This window comes from Emys orbicularis, chromosome 2, assembly GCF_028017835.1.
Source record: "Emys orbicularis isolate rEmyOrb1 chromosome 2, rEmyOrb1.hap1, whole genome shotgun sequence".
Classification (NCBI taxonomy): Eukaryota; Metazoa; Chordata; order Testudines; family Emydidae; genus Emys; species Emys orbicularis.
Window position 1 is genome coordinate 144,478,785 of NC_088684.1, and position 25,006 is coordinate 144,503,790.

Genomic DNA, 25,006 nt, shown 5'->3' on the forward strand with positions numbered 1-25,006 from the left:
AGGGCCACTCACCCAGCGGTCAGAAACTCAAGCTTCAGTGAGCACACAGACCTCTCCAGGGTGCTGGCACATGAGCCCAAGTTGACCAAGGTTTGATCAGTCCAGCCCCATGAAAGACTCTGGGGCATTTTGCACTTTAAAAAGGTTTATTTAGTTGGTTGCTCATTTCACTTTTCATGTCAAGCAATCAGCTTGTCACAGCCTCCCCGACACTCTGCCACACAGACAGACAGGTCATCAATGCCAACATCACTCCCTGCGTCCGGGCCAATGATGCCTTCCACCATCACCTGCAGGAGGAGAGAGGTCAGTAGATCGTGGCTTTGAGTTGGGCTCCAGGAGTGCCAACAGCAGGAAGTGTTGCTGTTTATGGCACATACCTAGTTCCTGCAGCCTTCTCTGCTGGGGATCTGTAGGTGACAGCACGGAGTGGGCACAGCCTTTCCCCTTGAAGCTACCAAGCATCTTCCTAAAGAACCTCCTGATCACCACATGGCTTCCTCCCTCCCCACCCAGAGATAGAAGGAAATAGAATAGCTGAGACTTAAGACCAACCCAGAGGGGCTCTCACCTGCAGCTTCTGTGACTCAGAGGCCTCCATGCCTACTTGATGCCAGTCTGTGCCCTGCTGCCCTTTGGCAGACCAGATTCTGTGCCATTCAGGGGCATCTGTCAACTTGATATAGATGTTTATTGTGCCTGGTGAGAGAATTCAAGCAACTAGTGCCAATGGGCTATAGATGCCGATAAAGGCCAGTAACAAACCAAACATGGTCCCTGTCCCCTCCCTAAAGCCCCCTGCAGATGAGAGTTATGGGCTACTTTGGTTCATGGGAATAGTCACTGCCACCATGTTGTAGCTCAGGTATAAACTGCTAGTGTTTAGCTAGTATTAGTGGCCACCACTAGACATACCACGCGCTTACACCGAACAGCAAAAAGGCATCGTGTGCATGGGATACATGGTGGCTCCCTGGATCACCTAGACCAGGGGTTCTCAAACTTCATCGCAATGTGACCTCCATCTGACAACTGAGATTACTACATGGCCCCAGGAAGGGGGACCAAAGCTTCAGCCCCAGGTGGGGGGCCTGTAACCTCAGCCCTGCCACCCAAGGTTGAAGCTGAAGCCGGAGTCCCACCACCCAAGGCTGAAGCCCTGGGGCTTCCACCCCAGGCAGTGGGGCTCAGGCTTCAGCCCTGGCCCCCAACAAGTCTAACGCCAGCCCTGGCGACCCCATTAGAAAGGGAGTCACAACCCACTTTGGGGTCCTGACAGTTTGAAAGCCACTGATCTAGACACAGGCTTAGGCCTCTGGGGGAGCTTTTCCAAAGGCCCAATATGGGAAGCATCTGTTACAGCTCCAGACAAAGCCATGCAGTGCTGTGCTCAGAATTCAGGGGCCAGTCCTGCCCCACCTCCTTTCCCCAGCTGGGAGCCCTCAGCCAGGATGTCGTAGAGCAGGTGCTGATTAAGACGGAGCTTGCTGCCAGTGTATTATTTAGTCAGTCTTACATTCTCTCAAGCCTTGTCAGAGGCACAAGGCCAAGCTTACCCATGACAGAGCCCAGGGGACTGTACCAGAAGTGGATGCATCCAATCCTTTGCAGGATGGGGCTGATTAGAGAAGTCTTATGTCCTGTGGTTTGTCTGGCAGAAGGGGACTTCAGGGAGATGTAACCGCCTGGTAGAAGACAAGTTGAATCAAATGTAGTAATCCTCCGATTGCCCCTCCCCTGTTTAGGGAATTTCTTCCTACCATGGTAGCAAGCAGACAGCTCAGATGTCAGTGCATGTATACAAGATTGAACAAGGTACATGGAAGAGCTGGTAATTCAGCCATGTATGGGGCTAAGGGTTTTGTAACCCAGAAGTGACAATTTGCATCCTCCAAATGGCTTTAGGGTTAGGCTTTCAGGAGTCTAGTTCCTGGCTTGTGGTGGGCTGAGTATATGGATACTGTGGAAGTCCCATTCCATTTGGAGAGATGGACACCCATATAGAGGGTGTCTATCTGTCCATGTTAGTGTCCCTGGGGAGCAAGCAGCGCTAAGTTTTAGCTATTAAGTGAGCTGCAAAGGAAGTTAGGGGATGGCTCATGCCTTGCATTTCTTTAGGATGCATGAAAGCCTCAGCACTTAGAGTTGGTATTCCAACTCTGTCACTGATCTTTGCTGGTTTTGCCTAGGGTGACCAGATAGCAAGTGTGAAAAATTGGGACAGGGGGTGGGGAGTAATAGAGCTCCAAAAAACAGGACAGTCCATATAAAAATCTGGACATCTGGTCACCCTAGTTTTGCCAGAGGCCCTCTGGGAAAGTCTCAGGAGTTAGACTCCACACCCTGCTTTCTAATGTGTGGTCTTAAGACTTCTGTTCTTCAAATGGGAGTCAGAGGCTAGTTGGGTTACTTGACTCTAGGGTTTTGTTAGAGTCCCTTCTCTTCCCATTGCTCAGCTTCCATGCTCACAAAGTCACTGCTAGGACTGGGGTCAGAGAATATGCCTGAGTTGTACCAGCTACTTTGGTCCTCCCAGGCCTATAACCAAGTGCAAGGCTGGGCACTTCCAGCCCTCATACAAGAGGGGCCTTTCCCTTGCAATAGGAGGAGCTTTCCCTGCGATTAATCAGCCAAGCAGTGCTAGTCAGAGGGCAGCATGCCCAGTCTGGCACGGCTCCTTTCCTCCTGCTGAGCAGACTGCCAGTCACCAGAAGGGGAGGCTGCCATGGCCATGGACACCAGTTTGTCCCAATGCAGACTCCCCTGGTATTTGACTCCATGACTCGGCTGATAAGGCTTCATGTCTTATGTGGTACCTGGCCTGCTCTCCACAAGGGCTGGTTAACCAGGCCACTCCTGGATCCCATGGCACACAGTTACTCCCACCCCACTGCTGAGAGACCTGCCAAGAGATAGTAGAACTTACCCCTGGAGGGAGGAGAATGGGTTTCTTCAGAGAGGTTGCCACCAATTGCTGATCTAGCAGAAGGTCTCTCCCCAGCAAGTATCCAGTCAAAGTCATCAGTATCACTCTGCTGCCAGCTACACAAGTCCTTTTCAAAGGAACAGACCTGCCAGCCAGGCTGCACCATAGCCCTTTGAGCTGGTAGGATGTGACGGGCATGTTTACCAGAGCCAGACGGCCTCCTGGGAAGAGGAGCTGCAATAGGCTTGTCCATGGCAGGGGGTGCGGTTGCCTGCACTGCTTTGGCAGAAAGCAGGAATGGAGCCAAGCTAGTTGCCTTTTTCCTGCCCAAGAGAAGCTCTTTAGGTCTAAAGAGCCCATGCTTATAGTCAGGAGCAGAATCAGAGGTACTGGTCTCAAGCCAAGGAACACTTTTGATCCCTGTCACTGGATTATATCCAGCTGCAAAAGAGGACACATGAAACTCTGGCAACAGGACATGTTGCTTTTGGAATGCCTCTAGAACCTTCGCCCTTAGTTTTTCTAGAGTGTTTGAGAGCAGGGGACTCTGCATTTGTGTGTCCCCATGGGTCAGAGTAATCACTTTGAGGTCTGGATTGCTGTCATGGGGCAGGGCTGGGCTTTCCCCTATATCTGGCAAGGACCTCTTGCCAACAAGGTGTAGGAGCTCTGGGTCCACTGCAAACAGGTCACTGGGGTGCTTTCGAAAAGCCCGTTTCCACTGAGTCACTTTTATGCCATGTGCTTCTTTAGTGCCTGGTGTTGGCATCACTCCCACTGCAGAGCTAGTGGTAGTGCTCTCTCGGTGAGCCTGTGCTTGTGGGGTTGACCGTTCTCCATTGGCCAGTCTGGTGGTGTTGATAGCCTGTTTCTCAGATAGACTTGAGTCCTTTTCTAGGGCAGAGATTTTGTTTCCCACATCCCAGTGACCCACTGGTGTTACACCTCCATCAGCAGAGAGAGTGTATTTCCTGCCTTTGCCCCCTGCTAGTGGGCTTGGGGATTGGGTCTCAAGAGAAGATCCACTATAGGTAGGTTCCACTTCTCTAGATAGAATTCCAACAGGAGATGGAGCTCCAGACTCCATTTGAGTCTTCACAGGCTCTGTGGAAGCCAGTGCAGTTTGGTAGTAGGGAGGCCACAGGGAGGGACTGGTCGGAGTTGTGTCACTTCCTGCAGAAGACATGCTTCTAATAGGAGAATGGGTATAGGCTTGTTGTCCATTTTTCTTTCTATAGCCATGTGTAGCTGTGTACCCCCTCCTCTCACTTGGGCTGCTAGGGGTCTCAGCAGCCTTCACTGTGGTGGAATAAGACGGTCTTGTGGCTTCAGTTCCTGCAGATGGAGTCCTTGCTGTTGGAATTGGTTCCCTGGTCTCACCTGGGAGTATGGTTTGAGTCTCTGTACCGTTGCTGGGAACTTTATTCACAGTTTCTGTTGCCTCAGCCCCTGGAAAGCTAGTTCTCTCCACAGGTGTAGGAGAGCCAAGCAGTTGCACTAGTGAAACTTCTGTAATTCCCAGCTCAGTTTGGCCAGTGGTTTGACCTGCTAAAGCTTCCATACTAAGTGCTATCTTGGTAGAAGATGCCATGTAAGTCTCATTTTCTTCAGACAGTGTTGTTCCTATGGAGAGAGGAGAGGGTTTTCCTCGGCCTCTCTTTCCATGGAAGACACTGACCTCCTCTAGTCTCGGTGTTGGGGTCTCAGGAGACTGTGTGGATACAGTCTTTGTAAAAAGCCCTAGTAGTTCTAAAGCTTTCATTTTGGCAGGTTGCGTCCCTTCTGTGGACATAGGTGTTTGGCCATATTCTTCCCTGTGGAGGATCATTGCAGGTGTTTCTTGGCTGCTTATAGTTTTGATTTGCAATTCAATTGGGCTGAAAGTTTGGTGGGGTGAAGCCTGCTGCAGTGAAATTCCCTCTGCAAGATCAAACCAGTGTGTCACAGCTTCTAGGGAAGGCACCCCACCCATTGAGGTTAGACTGGTATATTCTCCACCTGTTCGGGTTGTGTTAGTTGTGGGTTTGCTTGTCCCCTGTTCAGGGCGCCTGGTGGGCCAGTTCTCAGGAAGCCTCTGCTCATTTACTTGTGTAGACTGCACTTGCTCAGTTTCAGTGCTTAGGGTATCTGAAGGCAGAGTATGGGTAGTAGACAGACCACCTTCCTCTCTGTAACTACTAGTTTCTTCCTTTTCCACCTCTCTTAGACCAACAGTCTTATTTTCAGGAGCCTCCAGAAGCAGCAATACCCTGGTGGAATGCACAACTTCAGTAGCAGTGTCTGCAATGGGAGTTCCCTCTTCAGTGTTCGAGAGGGTTTGGGTTCTGGTCTGAGTGGAAGTGGTTTCTGTAGCCCCTCTCCAATGTGGGCTGATGGAGTGTGTCTCCTGAACAAGGGTTTCCTTGGTAGGATGCCCTCTATGTTCTGACTCCCTTGCTACAGGCCACGTGCCAGCAGGAGAGGCGGTGTAGGGGTGTCCTCCCTTTCTCAGTCCATGGCTGCTTGTGGCTTCTTGCACATTCATCTCAGTTGACGTGCTGAGAACATGTGAGGTATCATGGAGACTAGCACCAATGCTTGTAGTATTTGCAGTCCCAGTGCTTGGATTTGTTACTGGGGCCTTGGGTGTCTCTAGAGAGGCCATTACATATGTGGCTTTAGTTCCCTCTACAGGCATGGACACCCTACCCTGCTTTTTAGGGCTCTTCTGGACTTCTTGCAGCCCCAGGACAGCTTGGGTAGTGGTTTTGGTCAGAGCCTCCAGGAATTGTCCATATGCCACTTCAGTCACTGGCAAGTTAATTTCTTTTGTTGTCAAGCAAGCTTTCCTTTGGCTGAATGGGATTTTCATCCTTGCCAACTCAGTGGGGCTGATGGTTTGGGTCTCAAGGTGCCCTGTGGTGGATGTTACTTTTGAAGGTTCCAAGTGTTTCTCAATTGCTGCTGCTGGCATTCCAGTGGGAGTCAGCCTAGAAATTCCTCCTCTGCCCCCTTTTCTGGGGCTACTTGGGGCTTCTTTTGTACCCACCACCTCAGTTGCATTAGTGGTTTGAGTCCCAAGTGCCTCTGGAAAGGTATACACGCCTTCTATTGTTTTAGTGTCCACAGGTACCATTCCCTCTGTTGTAGGGGCAGCAGGCTGCTCTCTACCTTCTGTTCCTATCTCCATCCCTTGATCCTCTATTGCTTTTGCAACCAGCACCATTGTACAAGACAGTTCAGTTACTGCAGGTGCTCTCTCCTTGGCAGGAGCATGCCTGTACTCACTACTTTTCTTTCTATAGCTCTCAGCCTCCTGTACTCCCATTCCAACCGGGCGGCTTGTCCTGCTCCCCCAGGGCTCTCGAGGGTGGGGGATGCGACTGGCAGTTCTTGCTGAGGGAGCTCTCTCTAGAGCGGAGATACTTGGCACAGCCTCCTCTCCATGGAGGTGCGTGGCATGCATTTCTCTGTAGCTCATAAGCTTGTTTGACTCGGGGGAGGCAGGAGTCAGTTGTGGAGGGGGCGGAGAGGTCTCCACCCTAGCAGGATGAGCCCCTGTGGCCTGCTCTGTTCTTGGGGAAAGCATAGCAGGAACATTGGAGCCAGTCTGTGCTTGGTGCAGCTGCCAGGTCTCAGGGAGGAGTGGAGATTCTTCTGTGGTCATCACCGATTCAGTAGATTTCATTCCCAGAAATGGCTGGGTTTGTTTCAAGGGGAACAGGCCTTTCCTGAGCCTACTTCCCTGAAGGAGCATGACTTTGCTCTTGAGAGATGGCACCACTTCTAGGGACTCTATTCTTCCCACAGAAGGGAGTGTAGGGCTGGGTCTTCTTCCTTCCCTCCTGGGCTCACCTTTGAATTCTTGGGCTCCTATACCAGTTCTGCTGCTGGATACAGACAATCTCAGCTGGTTTCCAGTGTTTGTGCTGATCACTTCTGCAGTCTGATAGTCTCGGCTGATTGTTGGGTTGCCAGGTTCCTCAGAGACCATGACATATGTGGGTTCAGTTGCAGCCTGTGAAAGTCTCTCTACGGAGTGAGCAGTGTGACTGACCCATCTGTTTCTCTTTCTGTGGGTGCTTATTGCTTCCTGAACACCCATTTCAGCTGAGTTGGTTGTTGAAGTCTCTGGAGGGAATGTTACTTCTGGGGTTTCACTTGGTGGAGGGGAGGTTCTCTCTACTGGAGAGCCATGTTCTTTAGCTTCCATGCCAGTGCCAGTAGTTTCCACAAGCCCAGACTCAGCTGTGGCCTCCAAAGAGGCTATTTTAGTCAAATGTTCTGCATTCAATGGGCTTGTGTTTGGGAACCGAGTCATCATTTGCTTTCTATACCCTACTTGGGCTATGGGTTCCCAGGTGAGAATGGAGTGAGTGGTTGGTGTCTCAGAAGTGCCCAGCAGTGGAGTGTTCACAGCTTCTGATGGGTTGGCCATAGGAAAGCTTGTTCCTTCTACATGGATAGAGTGAGGTGGTTGAACTAATGACACTTCTGTAGTTTGTAGCTCAGTTGCATGGCTCTCCGATATCTCCCTGGCATAAGGGTTCATGTAGGTTTCATTTTCTGCAGGCAGTGTTGATCCCAGGGGGAGAGGGAAGGTTTTTCCTTTAGCTTCCTCTGATCTCTGTGTAGGGGTCTCAGAAGCTTGAATGGATAGAGCTTTTGTAGAACGGCACAGCTCACATGCAGCAATGGAAGCTGTAGGGATCCCTTCCAGGGGTGTCAGGCTTTCCCCGTAAGTCACAGGTGCATGCATTTGTTGCTTACTTGAAGTTTTGAGTCTTAGTTCAATTGAGCTGAACGTCTGTGGTGAAGCCTGCAGCTGTGAGGGTCCCTCTGTAGGGTATGCTGCTTTGGTGGGCTTGGTCTGTAAGGAAGGCATCTCACCCACTAAGGTGAGACTGGTATTTTTTATACCAGTCTGGGCTTGGTTAGTTGTGGGTTCAGTATGGACAGGGGTCAGTTTCTCAGGAACTGTCAGCTCAGGCATTTCTATAGATGGCACCAGTGCAGTCCTTGACCTTGACTGTGGAGGGATAAATGTGACTAGTCCAGCTCCTATTCTGGAACTGACTCTGTGTTCCTTTATCTCCACTTCAGGTAGGCTGGCAGATTCTGGAGACTGGATAATCTGGGGAGAATACCTCTTTTCTGTATCACTGCTAATTGGAAAGAGCATTGCCTCCCTTGTTGCAGAAGAGCTAAATTGGTCTTTAGCTTCAGTCCAAGCAGGAGAGACTCCTGTAATTACCATCTCACTTGGTCTGCTGGCTTGAGCCACTGGAATTTCCAGGCCTGATGCTTCCCTTGTAGGATGTTCCATGAATTTAAGTTCAGTTGCTGTGGAGGATGTTAACACAGAAGCAGGTGTATAAGTTACTTCTTGCCTTCTGTTTGGAGGAGTGTTACTGGCTTCTTGTACCCACATCTCAGGTGAGCTTCTGGTGGACAAGGTAGCTTGGTTTCTAGCTTCACTTCTTGTGGCTTCTGCAGGTCCTGCATTGAGTGGGTTTGTTATTGGGTTTTCAGAAGCCCCCAGAGAGGGTGTTGTGTATGTGGGTCCAATTGCTGTGGGTGACGTTCTTCCAACAGGAAATAATGTATTAGTGTGCACCCTCTCTTTATTTCTGTAGTTGGTTTTAGTTGCTTGCATACCAAGCTCAGCTGGTTCAGAGGCTTGGGAGCCCCAATCTGCTGGAAGGGTCTCTGCTTCTGTAGCATACTCAGCATCTTTCACTTTGGTCACTGGAAAGTAAGTCCCTTCTGTTAGGCTAGGAGAGCCATGTTGGTGGCTGGCTTTGATTTTTGTGGCTTCAACAAATCCCACCTCAGTTTGGGTCTCCATGGAGGTGGTAGCTTTTGTTGGAGGTGCTCTATAGGAGGTTTCCATTCCTGATGAAGACAAGGCTGTACCTTTTTTATGCCTAGTTGTGGCCCCATGCACTCTTATGTCCACTGGGTAAATTGTGTGGTTCTGAACCATCTCAAAGGAGGTAGTTAATGATGTAGGTTGCATCACTTCTGTGGGCTCAGTCTCTGTAATGCCACTGGTAGGAATGGCAATGGTGCTTTGCTCATGACTCCCTGGGCTGTATGCCTGGCTGCTTGCAGACTGGTTTCCCTGCTTAGTTGGGCTGCTGGTCCAGTTCTGTACAGGGGGTAGCAGAGAAGTCTGCTCTGTAGCATACTTCACAGTGAGAGTCTCCATTTCTACAGATGGAGTCTCCCAAGTTGGGGCAGACCTGGTCCTGGTGGGTGCCATGGTGGTTATGGATTTGGCACTCAGTCTGGCTAGGTTTGTGGTCCATTTCTCAGTGCTGGTTGGATGTGGGGTTTCTGTGGCATGTACTTGCTCAGGGGGTGTTGGTCCCAGAGATAGAGGTGCTGTATAGGTCCCTAAACTCTCTTCTGAGGGGCTGGTGATCTCTGCTGTGGCCAACTCAGTTTGACTCTCCAGAGACTGTGTTTGGTCTGAAGACAAGGTCACCACTCCAACTTCAGTTGCTGGAGAGGGCCCCTTCTGTACCAGATAGGTAGAGTGATAGGCCAGCTCTGTTCCTTGGATGCTTGTAGTCTCTACTATTCCCACATCACTTGGCCTGGTGCCCCCTGTCTCCACAGGGGCTACTCTCTCAGGAGATACCAGTTCTGGGAATTCAAGCCCTGCAAGAGCATCTGTAGGAATTTTTGTAGTACCTATTCCCTCTGCTGTCTTCCCATGGTGACTTGTCACTTCTGAGAGCCAAGCAGGAGGGGCCATTACTGTAGTAAAGTTAGGCTCTTTAATGGAAGCAGTTCCCAGGACTGAAGTTTCCCCTGTAGGAATCAGAGGTTTCCCCTCAGCACCTACAGTCCCCATTTCCATGTGAGGTGGAGGGGGCTTCCCAGTAGCCTCCAGATAAGTTATGCCATGGGTAGACAGCCTTGTAGGTTCAAATATCTCTGACTCCATTATGGGGCGTTCAGCCAGTGAGACATTTAGGCCTTCACCATCCGTTGCAGTTCTGCCCAGGAGCTCCTCCATCCCTGCTGTGGGTGCACTTGTCATTTGTCTAGAGGGCCTCCTTGCAGATTGGACTGTTTCAGGGGGTTTGGTTCCTGGAGAGGCAGCTCCTGCAGTGGGAGAGGGGGTGGATACTTTGATTTCCCCTTCTGTTGGGCAAGGTTCCAGCTCGTTAGAGAGGAAGTCCATTATATTCTCTTGGGTAGTACTTTCAGTTGGGCTTTCTGGAAAGAAGTTGTTTAGCAGAGATCCATTTGTGCACCTACATTGTCTCAACTGTCATGCTATGCAACATGCCAAGGATGGCTGCAGTGCACTCTAATGCCAAGTGCATGTTACTACTTCTATAGGATGGGCTAATGTAGCATCTGTTCTGTAGATAATTACCCACCATAATCCAGAGTGCATCCATACCCCCATTCTGATGTGGGCCCTGATCCTGCACCACCCCTTCCCCTTCAGGCTCTACCACCTCCCCAAACCTAGCTGTTCCCACAGGAGAGAACCCACTCCCCAGGCACTTACAAAAGGTTTGTGCCAAAGTGCTTTGAAGCATTACTGCCCCCACAATGCACTATGGCCCTCCCCCAGGGGAGCCCTTTAGGCACAGAAGGCACCCAGCTCCTCCCTACCTGATTCTGTCAGAGTTGGAGAACATTTGTAGAGTTTGTTGACTCTGGCAATGTCCGAACTGCTCAGATTCCACCTCTGTCCAAGAGCAACGTAAGGATTGGAGAGTGGTATGATGGTGGGCAAGCCAGTCATACTAAAGGCATACCTAGAATTAAGACATGAGGAATAATTTGTCAGGAGGCCAAGTAGTTCATGGAGAAGCAGCCATCTTCCAAGCAGTGTGTCCTACATGGAGTGTAGTGGTGAAAAGGTAGCTTCAGAATACCAGGCAAGGTAACTGGAGAGGCTGTTAGAAGCTTCCCTATTCTCCTTCTGTTCCTGAAGGAGGCACTATTCCTGGCTCTGATAGAGAGGCGGCTCCCTCCCAAGCACCACCCATTCATGACACTAATTTGACATGCCACTTGCAGCCGAGAGAACAGGACTTTTATATGCTTTGATAGCAGTGAAAGAGTTAGCACTGTTCTAGTCATTGGGAACCTGAGTCAACATCTCAGATGAATGGGGCAGTTTGCCCCTCAACTATTTTGGGCTCTCTGCAGACTCAGGCAGGCACCACTGCATTGGTTTACACTCCTTCCACATTTAAGAGTGGTTTCTACTTGCATCCTTAAAAGCTAACTGAGAACAGAAGTTCTGGAGAACAAGCTGGCAGCCTCAGGAGCACTGCCACGGGTGGTGTGTGTGGTGCTTACCTGCCATAGTGCATGACTGAGGAATAGTCATAGTTCACCAACATGTTGCTGTTCCAGGATTTCATGAAGTTAATTTCAAAACCTGTAAGGCAAGAGGAGTGTAACAGATCTACTCCAACAGCCTAGTCCCCTAGCCTCATGGAGAATGGACTGGGACTTGCAGTACCCTCTGCACAGCAGCAGTAGCACTTGGAAGGGCATCAGTTTTGCCTTGTACAATTGCAGCTCTTCTGGTCCCTCATGGCACAAGAGACCAGTGGCATGCAGTTAAATTGGCATGACATGATTTTTTTTTTTTTTTTTAAACTTTGATTGCTTGGTATCTAGATAGTCCCTCCTGGTCGGTTAGACTGGGGCAATGCTTATTCTAAGTGGCTTTGGTTCTTAATGAAAGGCTCTAAAGTCCAGCATCTCCTACTGACGTGTTTCCAGGCTTTGGAATCTGTTCTGCACATGTACTCCCACACAAAGGAAACTGGAGTTTCTTTCTACATGCAATACCACCATCCTACACTGGAGATCCCAGGTGTTCAGCAGTGGGCACGTGGGCTGTGTTAGCAGTGGGGTTAGAAGGAGACTCCCTCAGTTTTCCCCAAAGGAATACATTTGATCAGCTATGGAGGTACAGAGTGGAAACAAGCTACTTCCAACTTCTGCAATATCTTTCTCCAAGAGACTGGTTGCTTTCAGGAGAGCTCATCTGGAATGGGCAGCAGAGGGGAGGACTTACCAGTCAAGATTTCATTCCAGGAGATGCTAATGTACTTGTCCCGGTCAGCCCTGGAGTGCTCATGCCAGAAACCCACCACATGCATGAGTTCGTGCAGAGTCACCCCTTTCCCCCTTCTGAGGCAAGCAGGTGCTAGGGAGACCACCTGCATCCCACCAGTGCGTCCAACGCTGGAGAAGCACCTAGTGTGAACCAGAGACAGATGTTCAGGGAAGGGGAGGGGGCACACTGCCAAGCGGAGCAGCCCCTGCAACATGACTAAGGCAGGAAAGCTGGAGGCTGCAGAACTTAGTCCATCCATGCAGCTTCCACTCATCAGGAACTGCCCTGATTTGGTTATACCAGTGTAAATCCCACCAAGGGCAGGATCTGAACTTCAGACCGGTCCAGTTGGAGAGCTAGTAGCATCTATACAAGCCAGAAGGGTAGTGTCAAGCTAGAGACTGTCCTGGCATTGGAGAAGTTGCCCCATCTGACAGCTTTGCCATTCAGCTCAGGAGGAGTTCTGCTGACCCAGCTCAGGGAACAGAGCCACCTTCACCCCATCCATGGTACCTCTTGCTCTGTCACATGGCTGGCAAGCTCTTTGCCTAAGAGCTTGGGGGCTAGGAGGAGGGGGGGGGGTTACATGAGCAGACAGCTGAGGGCTCCTGCGCTGGGGAGAAGAGTTTAGACTTGAGTTCCTAGGACTGCAGGGATCACCCCTGGCACTGGAAGATCCACCTACAGAGGGGTGGTGGTGCTGCTCCTGCTCAGGCACTTCAGTTGTGCTTTCAGTGCCAAGCTCCCCAGTTCAGTCCCTGCTGAATTTGACTACTTCCAGCATGTTGGATGGGCTGCTCTCACCTGGGAGAAGAGGGATGTTACACTGGCTAGGAGCATCATGGCCCCCTCCAGTGTCTTGTCCAGAGGATAAGAGGCTACAACTTCTCCTACAGCTCAAGTAGGAGGAACCCATGTTTTGGTGCTAAAGGGCCCAGATGTTCTTGCTGCTGGCTAGCAGGGGGTTGTAGGACAGCACCAGTGAGTCTCTGCTAGCTCTCTCTCCAGCAGAGAGTTCTGCGCCGCTCCCCAGCTTCTTAGGAGGAGCTGGGACTTGCTTCAGGAATTTTACTGGAGGGGAATCAAACTTCAGATGAGGGGTTGATTGATACCAGCCAAAGAGGAGTTTGCTTAGGCAGCATGGGACAACCACAAGGTAAAGCCTGGATGCATGAGCAGGAAGCAAGCGAGAGGTTTTACTGCACTACCTCGGAGGCAGTTAAGTTATCCGCTCAGGCTCAATACTAACCCAGACATTGGCATGATAGAGATGAAATCTCTCTGGTACGAGTATGGAACAAACTTGATGCATGTGAACCTTGCGAAGTCTGCAAATGCTTCCTTGATGATCTTCACACTAGGCTTGTCTGGGGAGAACAGAGGTGCTTCAGTGTCATGTCACCTAGATGACTCACCTGCATCACTACAGCCCATCTGAGCCATGGAGCTCTAGCCCTACCAGATTTCCCTCTAGTAGCTGGAGCTACTGTAGTCAGGTGACAGGGGCAGTGTAATGCCATGTAAACAGACAAGTGGCTCAACACCAGGTGACCATTTCCAGCATCCAGCTTTGTGGCTAGTGGAACACTCAGGGTTCCTAGAGGGACAGGAGCTCTCTGGAACTGGTGACAAGCCAGCTCCAAACTGGTGTAGGAAGTCTGAGAAGTTAGTGATTAGTCCCTAGTGAAACTCCTTCCATAGAGGGCCAGGCAGCAGCAAGTCTGTGTGTCCTAGAGCTGGATAGGAGAGAAACCCCAGCCAGATAGGCAAGAGGGTTACTTTGTTCTGGGCTTTCAGGATTGTAGTGCCAAAGGCCAACTGTTACTGGTTATAGGCACCTTTCTGCTCCCCAGGGATTCTCCTGTTGGTCTCTAGCTAATGCTGGTCACCCCAGACCTGGAACCTGCACTCCAGGAAAGGGCTTCTGAGCACTAGACACCACCTACCATATTTGTAGGAGATGATGTAGGGAATTTGGACTGTTCCTCTTCTCTTTGGCCATTTTGGGCTTGCAGATGAAAACACTCTGAAAGGACTCTGGAGCAGGAGGAAGAGAAACAAGCTGGTTTGGTGGGCAGGTGTCCCTAGGATTGGACTCTCCAACCAGTAGTCCCACCAAGACTAGAGGAACCTGCCAAGTTTGAGTGTGCCCCTACTATGTTCCTCCCCGAACACCCATTACCAGCCAGTCAAGATTAGTTAGTGGCTGCCACTTAATACAATTTAACTGTACTAGCTGCTGCAAGCTGCACATACTGTACTGGGAACAGAGGGAAAGGACACTGAGTGAACCACAAGGGGAAGCAATCTCATGTCCTCTACAGTGAGAGCCCCCCCTCTATTGCTGCTGTGTTTGCATTGTGAAATGGTTATTGTTTTAGTCCCATTGCAACACACACACACACACACACACACACACACCCCTTTCATCAGGTCCTTGGAGCTGAACACTGCTTCAGCCAGAATCTGATGTGAGATTCTCAAGCTGAGCAGAGGGCTTGCTAGAAGTATTGGCAAGCCCTGAAGTCACAGAAATGCAGGGTTGGAAAGGACCTCAATAGGTCATCCCAGTCCAGTCCCCTGCACTCAAGTACTATCTAGACCACCCATGACAGGTTTTAGCTTAATTGGTTCTTAAGAAGCCTCCAATGACAGATTACACAATCTCCCTAGGTAAACACTGGAACAAAACTAACTACCCTGACAGTTAGGAAGTTTGTCCCCAATGTCTAACCTAAGTGTCCCTTGCTACAGTTTAAGCCCCTTGTCCTGTCCCCAGTGTTAAGGGGAACACTTTATCAGCCTACTCTTTACATCTCCCTCAGTCTTCTCTAGAAGAAATAAGCCCATGTGTTCTAGACCTTTAATATCATTTGTGTTGTGGACAAATTGGAGGAAGTCCCCAGGAGTACATCTTTCCTGGAATGTAGTGCCCAGCACTAAACACAATACTGCAGCTGAGGCCTTATCAGTAGGGCCCTATCAAATTCATGGCCATGAAAAACGTGTCAGACTATGAAATCCAGTCTCCCCGCTATGAAAAATTGGTTCTATGTGCTTTTAGCCACTACTATACAGATTTCACAGGGGAGGCGACCAGTGTTTTTCAAATTCAGGGTCCTGACCCGAAAGAGTTGCAGGGGGTTGCAAGGTTATTTTAGAGGGGCCATGGTATTGCCACCCTTACTTCTGTGCTGCCTTCAGAGCTGGGCAGCCAGAGAGCAGCGGCTGTTGGCCGGGTGTCCAGCTCTGAAGGCAGCGCCCTACCAGCAGCAGCGCTGACGTAAGGGTGGCAATACCATACTGTACCATCCTTACTTCTCCACTGATGCTGGCAGCAGGTCTGCCTTCAGAGCTGGGCTCCCAGCCAGCAGCAGACAGCTCTCCAGCTCTAAAGGCAGGGCTGCCGCCACCAGCAGTGCAGAAGTAGGAGGTTGTGGTACTGCAGTGTGCCCCCCCAACCTTGTGACCACCCCACAACTCTTTTGGTCAGGATCCCTACAATTACAACACTGAATTTTCAGATATAAATCTTTAAATTCCTATGACTGAAATTGACCAAAAGTGGAAAGCTACTTCTCATGTCTTGCTTACAACAATCCTGCCAATACATCCCAGAATGGTGTAATATTGTTGCAAAATGCAACAAACCACCAAACATTGATGACTCATTAAGTTTGAGATCCACTACAACTCCCAGAGCCTTTTCTGCTGTACTTCTTCCTAGGCAAATCACATCCCATTTTGTATTTGGGGCAACTCATTCCTTCTTAATGGCATACATCACATTTGTCCTTGTTGCCTTTCATCCATTTCTTTCAGATGGTTTCTCCAGTATGTCAAGATCATTTCAAATTCTAATCCTGTCCTCCAAAGTGCTTGCAACCCCCTCTCAGCGTGGTATCCAGCACAAGTTTTAAGTGTACTCCATGGCATTATTCAAACCATTTACGAAAATATTGATTAGAATTAAACCCAGGACAGATCCCTTCAGAATTCCACTCAATATGCCCTTCCAGCTTGACTCTGAAGCATTGAGTACACTTTTCCAATCAGTTGTGCACCTGCCTAATGGTAGGTTCATCTAGGCTATGTTGCTTTAGTTTATGGGAAGGCCATGTGAGACCATATCACATTACTGCTTCATCCCTATTCACAAGGCTTCTTACCCCGTCAAACCAACTTCAAATCCTCCTTTGACAGGGATTTGTTCTTAACAAATCCATGCTGACTGATCACTTTATTTTCTTCTAGGTGCTTGCAAACTGGTTATTTGTGCCATTATCTTTCTGGGTACCAAAGTTAAACTGACTGGTCTAAATCCCCTGGGTTGTCCTTATTCCTCTTTTATAGATGGGGGAAATATTGTGCCCTTTAGTCCTCTGGGATCTCTACATTCTCAAAGATAATTGTTAATGACTCAGATCTCTCCAGCCAGTTCTTTAAGTATTCTAGGATGCAAGACAGCCAACTTGTTTTGGGGTTGGTCTTCATGTCCAGGAGCACACTGCACCGATGCAGCTGTGCCACTTTATTGAAGATGCTACTACACTGATGGGAGAGCAGCTCCCATAGGGATATCCCGGTCTCCAGGGGGGGATTGGGTTGGTGGATTTCACACCCCTGAATGCCATAGTTATAGGGCTTTAGGTTTGTAATGTAGACCTGGCCTAAGTAATTCTTAACTTGTTTTTCCCTATGTTAGGCTCAGATCCTACCCCATTTACACTGATGTTCACCATGTTAATAATCCAATTAATGCTAATTTTTTGTGTGAAAAGGCATTTAACACTTTAGCCATTGCAGCATTTTCTGTTATTGTCCCCTTACCACCTCATCCTTGGTCTCCCTCTTGCTTCTAATGTATTTTTAAAATGTTCTTGTTACCCTTATGCCCCTAGTTAGTTTAGTCTTGTTTATTGCCTTGGTCTTCCTAATTTCATCCCTACATGCTTGTGGTTTTTTATATTCCTCCTTCATAATTTGATATAATTTCATGTCAATTCATCTTCTACCAGGATGACAGCAGGGCTCAGAGGACCCTGTTGGTCCCCATGCCCAGACTTTTGGAAGCCAAACCCCCCACAGCAGGAAAATGAACAGTCACCCCCCTGCACAGCAGAGCCATCCACATCTTCAGGAGTCCTTCTCCCCACACTTTGTAACACCAGCATCAGTACTGCTTCTCTTACACGCTCTGAGCAGTGAAGATCGTGAATACTGACATCTAAATCGTCACACAATAGCTGATTTAGCACACAAATGGGGCTGTTCAGGCCCTCTGCAAACAATAGGTAAGGGGGTGAAACATCTCTGCATTGGTGGAACTGGTTTTCCATTGAGTTTGTTCTCTGCCACCACCACAGCTAGTGAGATTTTAGAAGGAAAGCCAAGACACTAAGCTAGTTGACAGGGCTGTCTGTGCCCCTGCTGACTACTTCTCTGTGCTTCCCTTCTCCCCAGGGCAGGGCGTGCATCTTGCTTGAATGCTGCTGTAGCAAACGCATGGACCTACAGTCAGGAACACCAGTAGGGCTCCCAATTCTTGTCCCAGTTCTGCCAGCAGCACCCTGCTCAGGGTTAGAGACCTGACAACAGCAGATATGGCCTCAGTGACCCTGCCTTGTTATTCACCCCTCACCCCCTGGAGGGTCACTCACCACCTTGACGATGTCTCCCTCCAGCAGGAAGCTGCTCGCTGGTGCTTCTGGAGGAATGAGCTCTGGAAGTAGGAGAATCCCCGTCATTTGAATCACCCCATGCCTCAGGGGGAAGGTGCATCACCAGGTGAGCAGCCAGCCCAGAGTCAGAACATTTCCTGCATCCTGATGACAGGAAGCTCCACCCAGCCAGTTTGTTAGGAGTCAGCATGGGCCTGCTTCTTGGCAGTGTCCACTGCCTATGCTTCGTTACTACCACTCACTCTCCCCTCCTCCCCCACCCAACACACTCTCCCCCTTGCCCCCCCCCGGGGGGGATTGGGTCCGATGCTCTTTTGGCCACTGTTCTCATGGCTTGCGTTGTCACAGGCATCCCATTGCCCACTCCCAGGGGAGTTAGAGACAGGTGTGGAAAGCAGAGCACCAGCAAGAGCTGCTAGACCTCAGCCGGAGATGGGCTGAGCAGGGTGGTTCTCAGGTTTCCCAGCACTGTGCCACACCAAGACACTGCTGGAGACTTGCTGGGACAAGCCACCCTCAGCAGAGCCTCAGCTGAGGCAGGGAGCCTGCCCACACGTACACAGCATACACTGGCTGGTGTGAAGATGGCGTTCCTGGTCATACAGACATGGACACCAGGGCAGAACTGGTCCCAGCAAGTGAGAGCTTCCAGCATTCAGATTTCAGAGGGATCCACAGACACAAATGCCTCAAAGCACAAGGGGATTTCCCACCTTGGTTAATGTTGAGGATCTCATCACTTGCGGGTGGATTCCCATCCGCATGTTGTTGAGGATTTCGGAGCTGGAGGGAGTTGCCAAGGCCTCCTGTAGGGAGAGCTAGAAGGAGGGAGATTAAATAAGTTATTGGAGATTTTACTCCCATCCCCTCTTGGGGTAGGTCAGGGACAGGCATCGAGATGGTTTCACGTCCATTCCACCCCAAGCAGTATCTAACCTACTCACCCCCACTCCAGCTGCAGTTTCGGGAGTGACTTGGGATCGTGGGTGCCTGATTTGAGGGGGCGGCTATTCAGAGTGCTGATCACCCCCCACTCAGAGTCAGGCCTGGTTCAGGGCACTAGGGCAGTCTCAAATTGGGTCCTTGGAGATGGGGGTAGCACCAGCTGCACCAAGGACAAACCAGACTAGAATACAGCTCCCTCTCCCACAGCAATATTGGCTTTGCAGGGCCCACAGGAGCCAGGAAAGGAAACAGATACAGCTCTGGGCAGTAGAGTCCGGATCCGGCAGGTGCATGCTGTTCTCACAGCTTGTCACTTTTACCAAGCCGGCCTTTAGCCACCAGGCACCGCCAATCCGACTCTTGAAAGGTCTCACCCTTGGGGTGCCCAGGTCACAAGAGGAGCTGCTGGTGCAGTCTCAAAGCAATGGGCCAAGTCCTTTTGGAAAGTCCAGGATTTTGAGTGTCCCTGACAGATGCTCCAGAGCCCACATTCAGTGAATAGGACTCAGCCACTATGGAAGTATTGCAGCCACCCTGGTTAGTTGCTGTTTAGTGAGGATTCATTTGCACCACATCCACTCAGCAGGGAGCAGGTAGATATCACGAGAGCCCAGGAGATTCAGAAACATCGAGCTGAGTCAGGAGAGAAGACAGTTCAAAGTTTCAAGAATTAAGCTATCCAGCTACTTTTATATATAGAACTTTGTAAAGGTAGCTAAGCTTAGGCCTCACCATCTTTGATCCGCTCAGATCCCTGACAATCGAGGGAAATCCAAGAATTGTGGGGCATTTTACACCAAGAAGAGTCAAAGCTCCCTCCTCATTATGTTCAGTCACTTCCTAAAGCCCCTCTAGGATCTGCCATTGCCCCAAGCGCTAGGCATTTTCAGCCTCATTAAGGAGATGGAGGCACAGCAAGGTTAAGCAGCATGACCAAGGTCATCAACAAGTTACTAACATCAGCAAGAGGCAAGTTGGCAGCTAGTCAAGGGACAGATGTTTAGGCCCCGATCCACAAGGCTACTTGGGCATCTCAATGCCCAGCCTTAGGTGCTTCAGTCCCAAGTTCGGTACTGCTACAATCCACAAAACTCCTGCCAAACCCTGCAAGTGCCTCAGCACCGACGTTTCTGCCTCAGGGCACATCACGCACGGCTGCCTCTCATCCCTCTAGGCATGCGGGCACCTAAACCTTAGAGCGATTCACAAGCCAGGGGAAGACTGGCGTCATGTGCAGGGCATGCTCAGAGGCTGCTTGCTGGATCCAGCCCCATTCAAATTCTGGCCAATGGAGGAGGAAAATGGAGACCCTTGTTGAAATCCTACATGAGCAGTGGGTGAACCCCCCCTTTCAGGGAGGCCCAGCCCCCCCCCCCCGAGGCCCAGCCCCACCAAGCACCCTCAGAGCCAGGCTCAGCTGCCTCCCCACCCCCAGGCCAAGCTGCTGATTAGGGTGCCCACTTAGGAGACCCCAGGCCCAGTCTCCTGCTCTCATTTCCCAGAATGGAACTGATTCAACAGGAGAGACTGAGGGACATCCCACAACTTAGTGGGGAGGGTGCTCTCCTGTCCCACCATCAGGCAAAGGGGGAACTGAACCTGGGTCTCCCGCATGCCAAGAGAAGGCTCTAGCCCCTGGGCTACGAGTTGGGTAGATGGGGCACACCACACCTCTCGTGCTGTGTGGGGACCAAGGCAAGGGCCTAAACCACCTGACCATGTTCATGGCTCATGCAGAACCATGCACCACTGTAATCAGCATCTCATTGGCTAGCTTAGGCAGCGCCCTACCTAGTGGGCTGGCCTTCATGGAGCCCCTTCTTAGGCACCTCTCCCCAGAGAGCACCCAGGGAGCTTGGGCATCTCACTTGGCTTTGTGGATCCATGTTGTTCCTTGATTTCCTAAGTGCTCTTTAACCCACAGGCCTAATAGGGAGAGGTCTCTTTAAGAGCTCTATTGTGGGGGATAGGAATGAGTTGGGGCCAGTTCATTGTTGCTAGGCAGAGGCACAATGAACTCACCACACTCAGAAGTTTCCGGAATTGGGTATGGTAGTTTTGGGTACGCCAGTAGGTTTGCTGTTGCTGGGGTCAGCCGCCATGAGGGCGAGCAGTCAGGGCAGCTGCTTTGCCAACAGCCATGTGCCCAGCGTAGGCTGGGAGAAGCTGAGCCCAGCACCAGGACACAGGCTGTTGTCCCAAACTCTGAAGCGTTTTGCAGCAGGCTAGTGATATGGTTAGCTCTCCACCAGGGAAGCCCTAGCAGTGTTCGTTACAGAAAGCTTTCCCTCCCCATTTCCCCTCATTTATTTTAATTGTATAAATGGAAGGATTGATTTTAGCCAAACTGTTTTAGTTAAATGGTCTCAACAAGTACAATTCACCAGCTTGCCTCTTATTTAAATGAGACAGTGGGGAAAGGGTCATTTATCTTGACATTAATATTGCATGCAAGTTTTTTTTAAAATCTACATGATTAACTCAGTGGCTGGTTAATTGGTTAGCAGCTGACTAGCTCAATGGAGTGATTTCAGAGGAGTCTGCATAGCTTCCAGCTGAAAATTTCTACAAGAAAATGGAGGGAAGATGTTGCTTTTGACTCAGCAGAATCTACACATTTAGTGATCAAAGACTAACAGACTCAGGTGAACTCAACCTAAGCTTTTGGTAATGGAGTTTCTTCTTACTGAGTTTGTGGGGACTGACCAGTTATACATAAAAAAACAAATTCAGTCTAAACAGAAGATAAAGTATGTTGCTTATAAAATAGCCATGTTAATTGTTTCTCATTTTATAAAGTTGGTACTTAAGTTAATGGGGGGGGGGGGGGAGGAGAGAGAGGAGGGGGAAGTAGGAAGTTTGCCCTGTGCAATCCTTGCAGAAAATCCTTAGAATGAATTCTGGGTCTCCAGGTGCTTTTCCATGGGAGTTGGGCTTTTAAGCAGAAGGACAATGAAGTGAACGCTAGGCTGCCCACAGGTTACACTGACACTCAGCATTGCAGTACCCAAGTCCCACCATGGATCCCACCCTTATAAAAGTTTTTAAAAGAACAAAGCCCTGATGTTTAAAGTAGTACAGCTATTGCTCTCTAGCTAGTATTCCTCAGAGCTCCCATTTGGAGCAGTGCAGATGGACCCCCTTGAACAGAGATATCACCTGTTGAGGGCTAGAAGCACCATAGCTCTAGCTAGATAACAGCTTCCTGGCTCAAGAAGCTAGGTGGTTTCCTTTAACCAAGCCCTAGCAAAACCAATAGAGCCAAGCTTGCCAAAATAGGAGGTGATGAGATCACTAATGAGACTAAAGCTGCCACTATAGTATTAATAGAAGATCAATCTTATCAGCTACCCAATGGGATCCTTTTCAAAGGAAGCCACCCTGACATCTTACTCTTTATGCAAAGCCAAGAGTGAAGTTAGAGACCATCCTTAATTAAAGCCACAGACCCAGACATACAGCCCTAAACTCTCTGGAACTGCACTGTAGAGCCCAGCAGCTTCTCTAATTAAGCTTCCCCATCAGCCTAAGTGGGCAGGTGGACAACTCTACTCCCATAGCAGGGGGTCACTTCATTAGCAGTGAGCCACTCCAGAGCCTATCTCCATTAGGCTCAGAGTTTTTGAAGTAGCCCCAGCACCAACATGGGAGTTCTCAGTTGACATTTACTCTGATCCACAGAAACACCAGCGCATCTCCAAGCCATTCAGCAAAACTGTGAGGCATGCTCCACCCCCACTCCTTGGGAGTGGATTACTCATTTACAGAGGCAGAAAGCACTGAGGTTCCAAACATTACATTATGTATGGAAGTTACATGTTTACAGCTCAGGGGCTGCTTAAGCAGAGCCTTAAGCACACTCTGGGGCTTTCCCACATCCCCTAGAGCTACCCTAAAAGGAGCAAGAGCAGAAGCTGTTAATGGGGACACAGGAAAAAGCCAACAGCTTTATGGAAGAGGCAGAATTTCCCCTTACCTTCTGCTACCCAGATAAGGCCAATGAATATAGGCCAAATGCCAAAATGCAACACCATGGCAAAGGAGGCAATCCAAAGGACCAGCAGCCACTGTGACACACCACACACTTCAACACATGCCTACTAGCACACAGCCTATTCAGAGCACCACTCCCCTGTGAATCTTTATATAGGGGACAGGTGAGAGGCACACCTGGAACTGGCCCTCTGATTAAGGGATGATCCATTAACCCATTGTACAGAGCCCATATAACAACAATAAGAGACTGCTACACACACACTGCAAGGATAGCAGCATATATCATCCCTATAGCTGCAAACTCACTATAACCCACTGCCAATATATCCAGGGTCTATCTACCCTGCAGTTAAACACCCATGGCTGGCCAGTGCCAGCTGACTTGGCCTGGTGGGGCGGGGGTTGGGCTGCGGGGCTGTAAAATTGAGGTGGAGACATTGAGGTTTGGGCTGGAGCCCAGGCTCTGGGACCCTCCGCCCTCATGGGGTCCCAGTGCAGAGATAACCATAGAGTTTAAGGCCAGAAGGGACTCCCAGATCATCTAGTCTGGCCACCAGCAGGTCACAGGCTACCCAGCACGCACACACTACCCAACAACCCAAGCGTTACAGCCCACAGGAGACTAGACTGTGCTGTGCCCCAGGCAGTGAATAGGAAGGACTGAGGTGCCCCAGTGCCCGAGGTCCCTGCAATGGCAGGGAATTATTAAATGAGATACACCCCGATAATCCTGCCAAGTGACCCCACTTGCAGGCTGCCGAGGAAGGTGACCCCCCCTCCCCCAAGATCCCGGCCAATCTGACCTGGGAGAAAATTCCTTCCCAGTCCCACATATGACAATCAGTGAGACCCTGACCATGTGAGCAAGAACCAGCCCAGCCAAGCACCGGAGAGAAAGAATGCTCCATGCCTGGCCCACCCAGTCCAGTGTCCCATCTCCAGCCGTGGCCATCGCTGATGCTTCAGAGCAAAGAGATTTAAAAAACCCTTCCCTTCCTGACCTCTGCCAGTGGCCAGCTGAAACCCTGTAGCCTGAGTTTTTAGGAACATAAGACGAACCAGAAGTGAACCCTGCCTCCCATCATCACAAGTACCCGTCCTACCATTGCACTCTTAAATTTGTCCAGCTCTGTCTCCAACAACTACTTTGGGGAGGCTCGTCCAGAACCTCCCCCTCTCCCCGGTTTGTTCATGGCCGGCTCACATCCGTTTGTTCAGCCGCACACATCCATCAGTATGCAAATACACTGCAGAGTGACAGTGACGCAAGCAAAACCTCGTACACTGCAGCTACATTCACATACCCACTGCAGGGGCACAAACCAACACTCCCGAAGAGCTACAAACACACACCACCACAATTATTGGTGGTACAATCACACACAAGCAAAAAGCACGGCAGGAACGCATAAAATCACTGATGATGCAATTTGCCCACCCCTACACTTACTTACACACACATATTGTATACGACAGATGCATAAAAATGCACACTTGGAAGCACTGCAGAGATACACAGACCCACACTGTAGACAAGCCAGTTGGGCTGTGGGGTTCATGTGATTTTTCTCTTCAGTTTGTATCATACCTGCTCTGCCTTTTGATTGTCTGTATAGACTGAACCTTGTCTGTGGGTCGTTTAAAGCTGCTCATATGAATGTTCCCAAACACGGAGGAAAAAAGGGAAAGAACAGACTAAACCGAAACCCCGTTTCTAATTTGGGTGTTTTGTGTACAGATTTTTACACTCCTCAGCTAGCTTGGCTCACTCAGCTGGACTTGCACTGAAATCCCCCTCAGAGAATATCAGAGTTGGAAGGGACCTCATGAGGTCATTTAGTCCAACCCTCTGCTCAAAGCAGGACCAACCCCAGACAGATTTTTGCCCCAGATCTGTAAATGGCCCTCTCAAGGATTGAACTCACAACCCTGGGGCTAGCAGGCCAATGCTCAAACTACTGAGCTATCCCTCCCTCATCTAGGCTCAATTTCTACCTCTGCTAGCAATGTCCTGCACAACCTTAACCAAGGTGCCTCAACCCACCGTTTAGGTGTCAGTGAGATTCTCAAAAACCCCACTCAGCTGGGGGATGATCACCCCAGATCCACAAAGGGACGTAGGCCTTGCAGTGCTAACTTTTAGGTGCCTAGAAAATCCCTGGGATTGAAATCCTTTTGCCGTTGCAGGCAGAGGGGAGACTCGGCCCAGGGGCCTCTCACAGGGGCAGAACCTGAATGTCCCTAAGGAAAGGACCTGGCAGCACATGTCTGTCCCCATGGAGCCCTCTCCTCTCCTTCTGGAGTTGGCCTGGCTCTGGGACAACCAGGGTACTGGGGGCCGGAGCCAGTGCCCCTGCTCCTGGCTGTGCTGGT

General features: G+C 50.0%; 1 protein-coding gene across 1 annotated transcript; it reads right to left on the minus strand.

The window, feature by feature from the left end:
• Positions 1–179: 179 nt before the first annotated feature.
• On the minus strand, positions 180–17,758 carry ASTL (astacin like metalloendopeptidase). The gene is made up of 8 exons (XM_065398359.1): positions 17,672–17,758; positions 13,958–14,048; positions 13,261–13,378; positions 11,970–12,151; positions 11,240–11,321; positions 10,544–10,689; positions 572–699; positions 180–290 (listed from the first exon to the last, which is right to left on the minus strand). The coding sequence occupies exons 1-8, from the start codon at positions 17,756–17,758 to the stop codon at positions 180–182; spliced, it is 945 nt and encodes a 314-aa protein (XP_065254431.1).
• Between the last annotated feature and the right edge of the window lie 7,248 nt (positions 17,759–25,006).